Genomic DNA, 7,056 nt, shown 5'->3' on the forward strand with positions numbered 1-7,056 from the left:
AAATCCTGCTATCAAAAACATATTACGAGAAAGACATAATTGTTTACCGATGTAAATAAGTTCAGTTGTTCGTGCTTAATAATTTTTCAAACATGCTCCTCTAAAACTGCTCAAGCACTAGACACACCTCTCTAAAATCCAGAAAATTTTAAAATAAGGCACCTTTCAATCCATGAGGATACCGGATTTTAAAGAGTTTACAGTATTTATGAATATGTTTCTTTTCTTTTTCTTTATATATACATATAAAATAAAAATTAGAAATATTAATTGATTTTAATTTAATATTAACTACTGCATTATATAAAATGCTGAAAATTTAATACAATTTTCTTAAATACGTCATTTAATTTATTTTAATTTAATTTTGCTGTCGGGTTCGGTTCCAGATAGTTACTACACCAATGGAAACAGTGAAAGGAGTGAAGGTTGAGTTGGGTTACTGGTCCATAAAGATTTAAAAAACAACATTTTGGAATTCAAAAGTACATCACCAGGGGTGTCAAGACTAATACTCAAGATTTCTAAGAGGCACAAGCTAAAGGTTATAATGATTTATGCACCAACATAAAGCCATGATGATGAAGAGGTTGAAGAAATGTACACCGAAATTGAGAGACTTCTAGATGAGCAGAAAACCCACTACGCTATTATTGTGGGGGACTTCAATGCTAAGGTTGGAAAAAGACAAAACAGCGCAGAAAGGGGAACTATAAGAAATTTTGGAATTGGTGAAAGAAATGAAAGAGGTGAAAGACTTGTGGAATTTGCAGAACCTCAAGGATTGTCAGTAGTGAACACTTTTTTCAAGAAAAGCGTGAACAGAAAGTGGACATGGAAGAGTCCAAATGGATTAACAACTAATGAAATCGACTTCATCCTCACTAACAGAAGATATATTGTGAATGATGTTGGAAGTGATCACAGAATGGTAAGATGTACACTTGATATAGATGTAGGAAAGGAAAGGAAAAAAAACTGACTCGAGTAAATAATACAAAGGTCTTTGAGATAACAGAAGAGGAGAAAAAGCAGTATGTACTGGAACTTCAGAACAAGTTTGAGCTTCTACAAACTGCTCAGGACCAAGATATCGATGAGGAATATTACAACTTTCTGAAAGTGATAAAGCCCAAGAAACCTATAGGGAAAAAGAAATCCAAAGAAGAAAAAATTAGTCAAGAAACACTTGTTATGATGAACCGAAGGCGAAAAATGAAGAGCAAGATAAACACTGACAAGAAAAAAATTGAATATACTGAGTTATGCAAAGCCATTAGAAAGATACTCAGAGAGGACATAAGAAGATTTAACACAATAAAAGTAAAACAAGCATAAAAGGAAAACAAAGGATTTAAATCAGCAGCCATGAGCAGTAATACAGAAAGACAAATGATACTGAAACTGAAGAATAGCGATGGCGTACTTATACACAGCAGAGAAGGCATAATTCAAATAGCAGAAGACTATTATAGAGAATTATACAAGGAGCGAGAGAATGATGCCAGCAGCGGGAAAGTGGGATTGCAAAGTAACAACACATACGACATACCCAATATTTTTCCTGATGAGGTAGAACATGCATTGAAGAAAATGAAGAATCAGAAAACCCCGTGGGAAGATGAAGTTACTGTACAGTTGTTAAAATTGGGAGGAAGAGACATAACACAAAAACTGGCAAGGCTTTTCACAAAGTGCATTAGAAAAGGTGTGATGTGGAATAATGCAATCATAGTTTTGCTGCATAAGAAAGGAGATAAATCAGAAATTGGAAATTATAGACCAATTAGCTTGTTATCCCACATCTACAAGTTGTTCACAAGGGTCATTACTAACAGATTAGAAAGAATACTTGATGAGAATCAACCGAAAGAGCACGCTGGCTTTAGGACAGGATTCTCAACAGGATCACCTTCACGTAATATCACAGCTAATGGAGAAAGCAGATGAATATAGAACACCATTACGCCTGGCATTTGTGGATTATGAAAAGGAATTTAACTCCATACTGATACCCCACATATTATGACTTATGACTTTGAAGAAAATATATGAGAATGCTACCTCCTTTATTAGACTAGACAAAGACAGTAGGAAATTTAAAATCGAGAAAAAGTTCGACAAGGAGACACAATATCTCCGAAGCTGTTTACTGCTGCCCTTGAGGAAGCTTTAAGAAGATTAGACTGGTCGCAGAAAGGAGTCAATGTGAACGGAGAGTACCTAAACCATTTATGATTTGCAGATGACATTGTGGTCATAAGCCACGATCCCAAAGAATTAGAGGAAAATCTTAATCAGTTACGCACAGTTAGTAAGGATTTTGGACTAAAGATGAATATGGCTAAAACAAAAGTAATGATGAACAAGTATGCCACAGAAAGGGAAATAATGATTGAAGGAGCAGTAATTGAAAAGGTGGAGTCATATACTTATCTGGGACAAGTTATTAGCTGTAATAATGATAAATGGCTGAAAGTCAAGAGAAGAAAAAATTTTGGATGGATAGCATTCAGGAAATATAGTCACATACTGAAGAGCAATATCCTAGTTTGTCTGAAACGTAAAATAATGAAACAATGTATACTCCCCACCATGACTTATGGAAGTGAAACTTGGGCACTCACCAAAAGAATGGAAGAGAAGCTGAGAACTACACAGCGAAGAATGGAACGAATTATATTGGGAATCAGACTGTCAGATAAGAAGAGAAACACGTGGATTAGGCAGAAAACTCAAGTAAAGGACATTCTTATCAAAACTAAAGAACTAAAATGGTCTTGGGCAGGACACATAGCTCGAAGACATGATGACAGATGGACTAAGAAAATAACAGAATGGTACCCAAGAGGAGCTAGAAGAAAACCTGGAAGACAAAGGCGGAGATGGATACATGAAATTCATGAGTTTGTGGGTAGTAAATGGATGGCCAGTGCTCAAAACAGAAGGAACTGGAAAGTTGCTGGAGAGGCCTTCATCCTGCAGTGGATTGAAAATGGCTGATGATGATGATGAGTTACTGCAGCTGCGGATATAACACAGCGGACTCGCGCAGAACTCTAAAATAAATAACCAGAATTTTATCTCGGTACTGCATTTAATGACATTAAGAAAAATAACCAGTATTTTAATTAATGCCATTAAGAAAAATACATTAGCCGAACGAGCTAATTGTGAGAAATATCGGTTATACGTGCACTGTCATCACTAATCAAGTTCCATTCGCATGTTTGAGAGATGCTGAAAATGGTAATTCAACTACTATAACAGTAGGTACGCAGAAATGAGATGCGAATTGTGTTTAGTTTGTGTGAACCAAAGAAGTCAAACCTCCTTAAATTCATCAACTGATAGACGTATATTAGAGAATGCCACTTTCTCTAATATGTTTATAAAGAAAATTACACATCACTGAAAAAAAAAGTTAGAGAGCACAATGTGCAGGAAGAGACTTGGTATGTTGCTTAATAGAGTGATTTATCAGCACGATAAAGCAGATCCCTAAATTTCCGAACCCACCCAGGACATGTTTAAGTGGGACAGGATTTCAACTTGAAATACAACACCGACTTGGAACAGGATTTCAACTTGAAATACAACACCGACTTGGAACAGGATTTTGTAGTAAAAGTCTGTGTTCTTTGAAGAACGCAGACTTCTACTGTAGAGGCATAAAGAAGTATTTCGATGATTGGCTGAAGTCATATACAAATATGAGTGCCACTATGGACTGTGCTAGTTTTACTACAGTTAAGAAATAATTTAGAAAATATAAATTCTGGTTAATTAATGAAAAGGAACTCTCACAACCTCCGTGGTACCAGTTGACTGCCACTTCTGCAGAGAAATTCTGTCGGTTAAGTGCTTCACACAAAGCCTCCTTTGTATTCAACTTATGGGCATTTCCAGAGGATAAATTCAATTGGAGAAACTTAGTAACTCAGTATTAGTTATCAGGTTGTAAGGTTAAGTTGGTTGGTGATGAAATATTACAATTCATCCCAACGTCTCTGGGTGTGCCACAAAAAAAGTCCCAGTGACTCGATATTTATGCTAACTTCAGAAACTCTGGGAAGAAAGCGTGGTTCTCACTCCTACTTGCGAAATTTAATTGCTGGCCATGAACACTGAAGTAAACTATCCATACCTACGTACGTCTAGTCTACTCTATCTGTATCAAAATTTCCCCCCTTTTTTTAAAAGAAGTTTCGGAGCACACTCTTTTCTGGAGTGAATTGGGAAAGATAATATTTTAAAAAAATTATACTTGAATACAATCCTACATTAAAAAAATGACAGAGTACATCTTAATTTCTTATTAGTGGATCTTTGATATAACTATATAAATGAAAATAACTAAACCCACTAGAAATATCTGGTTTAGATATTATAAAAATTATAATAAATGTCTGAATATTATGTTTCCTGTTAGTAAAATTAAACAAAAATAATAATGGTGTATAAGCAACATTTCTTTTCTTCTTGTTACAGAAATCTGCATCCCTCTGTTAATCAACTGAGCCAAAATAGTTGCCCTGTTTGAAAAGTGGCCAAATGAAGAAGGTTGTGAGGTTATCCTATTTCTGCATGCCAAATGGACTATAAGCCCCGAAAAATTCACCAGACTATAATCTACGCACAACAGCCATGTCGTGAAATAAATCTGCATTTGGTGAAATCAGCACAAAGAAACGAGCGCACTCGCTTCAGCGTTTACCTAAATCTGCTTATGCATTTTTTTTTTTTTTTTTTTTGAGCATTTTGTCATCCACGTCTTTGGTAATCTTTTATCGTCGTCATGAAACATATCGTGGGTTTAGTATCAGACAACATTAACTACAAAATCATTTTGTAGTAAGCGTTTTTGTAATTAACCAAGAAAAAGTCATTTGACATTTTCTTGGTTTACCGGAAATGTGATTATAACCCAAGCTAACTTATAAACTATTAGATAAATACATTTCTATGACATTATACGCATTGTATTTGTATAAAGGTGTCTCAAAACGAAAATGCAATTTTGTAGTTAACATTGACTGACACTAAGCGCTCGATATGTATTAGTAATAATAAATTTAACAAGATGAAGTAATAGTAGGCTACTTGCTTATTTATATTTTGTACTCTTAAAAATAAAGAAATATTGTAGGCCCTCACTAATCCACTTCATTTATACGCATTTAGTTCAACTACTTAGCCAAGTGTGCCTATGAAAAGTACTAAGCAACTGTTATAAACGATGCCGCATGCTATTATATTTGAACTCTTGGGTGGACGCTTTGATCCACTTCTCGGTAAAGTGCCGCTTTCCAAGATTAGTAATGCTAGCGAAAAAGAAAGCCAGTGCAAACTTTTCTTCGAATACGTCTTTTACTGAAGGTGTCAGATATACCGCGCCAAGTGATTTTAGCAAGCAAGTTGAAGTGAAACAAGCATCTGCTATTGTAGAAGTTTTGCAAATAAACACTGCAGGTATTTCTAACAGTCGGAACATTAGTTCGGTGTTCCTCAATCGTTAATCAACAAATGCCTTTTTCAGCGTGAACTCTTAACCCAACCTCGCTAAACAGAGCAAAGTACAAGGAAAAACATTCATCAACAAAACTCACCCTCTTTGTTCGGTGACCAGCCTGACAAGAAAAAAACCAACAAGCTGATGCTTATCAGCCGTACTAACGTTACCTAATTGCTAAACTTAGAGCGCTAAGTAGCAGATGATACGATGAAGAAAAAAAAAAGTCTTACCATAGCTTCTGAGACACCGACTCCATTGGAAAATGCCGCCAATGCAGTGCCCACTTACGCGGCCGTAATGCCACTCTCTGTCTCTTCAAACCGAAAGGTCTTGGCTCCACCTAGACACGTCACGAGAGCACAATCTCGTGCTCCGTTCGGGCATGTTGACACCGATTAATATTGCTCAAAGTCCATAGAAGTGTTTGAACGCCTATTGCGGCCACATGAAAGATAGGAAGGCTCTGAAGACCATCTACTCAATCACTTTTTTTTTTTTTTTCACTTCCGTAAACACGGTGATGCCGCAGTGATGATTAATATAAGAATCAGCTAAATAAAATTTTTATATGGAACAACGCTGTGTACGTATATACACAATATAAAGGCACATTTTATGAAACCTCCATTTCGAGTATGTGGAGTGACACATGTGGTTAGGAACTTCATATTCTAGCATAGAAAGGGCTTTTGAACAAACTAGGCACGCAAAGTAGAAAATGGCTCAACTACGGGATGGTTTTAAGGGCCGAGTAGTTAAAGCACAAGTACAATGTATTGAATTCAGTACATGTGCATTTGAGTTGCCATTTGTTCGAGTCTATGTGATCACCTACCTACGGTAATATACTTGTGCCCTTATCTTCTTCCATGAGTTCAGAAATCACAGAAATGTTTATATCCAGAACCGCACCTGTGACGTTAAAATTCTTTCTTTGTTTCTCAATTTTTGAAACACTGCGTTAAGAAAACAACATAAGATAAGATCTTAGTATTTTATTCTCTTCAAGTGTAGATGTTTAAGAGTTAACTAATGCAGTACAGCAGAATCCCTGTTTTGAGAACACTCGCTCTTTACGCCAAAAGTAACTCTATACGTCTGTAATATCTAAGATAGTTAAAATACTCGACCTTGCACCCTCATACAAATGTCTAGCACATAAAACAAAGAGTTGGACAGTTCTGAGCAGTGTCTCATTAACCATTTGACTAAATAGGCTACCCTCAGTATTTAACACAGCAGCAACATTTTTTTCTACGTGGTGGTAATTGTGAAATCTTAGCCATTACAACAGCAAAGACTACTGGGTTCGTGACATATGAACTGTATTTATACTGCCCATAGGGTGATGCAATCATGTACAGCACATGACATCATCTAAGAGAGCTTGCCAGAGATGGCTGATGCAATAGGGTAATACTATTACAAAACATATATGATATACAGTGTATTACCAAATTTCAGAGAAATTCGGTGAATTTTGCAAGTGATGCAATTTTTTTGAATACTACAGTGTATATGCATATTATCTTCACCATGTT

General features: G+C 35.9%; 1 protein-coding gene across 1 annotated transcript in view; it reads right to left on the minus strand.

The window, feature by feature from the left end:
- LOC150076371 (transmembrane protein 220-like) overlaps positions 1 to 5,813 on the minus strand; it is an 81,736-nt gene extending 75,923 nt beyond the window's left edge. The window contains exon 1 of the mRNA XM_090387336.1: positions 5,746 to 5,813. Coding sequence (XP_090243462.1) covers positions 5,746 to 5,771 — 26 coding nt within the window. The 5' untranslated portion in view covers positions 5,772 to 5,813. The remainder of the gene's footprint in view (positions 1 to 5,745) is intronic.
- Positions 5,814 to 7,056: the final 1,243 nt, after the last annotated feature.

Source organism: Mastigoproctus giganteus, chromosome 13 (genome assembly GCF_048544385.1).
Source record: "Mastigoproctus giganteus isolate SK-2022 chromosome 13, ASM4854438v1, whole genome shotgun sequence".
NCBI classification, from domain to species: domain Eukaryota; kingdom Metazoa; phylum Arthropoda; class Arachnida; order Uropygi; family Thelyphonidae; genus Mastigoproctus; species Mastigoproctus giganteus.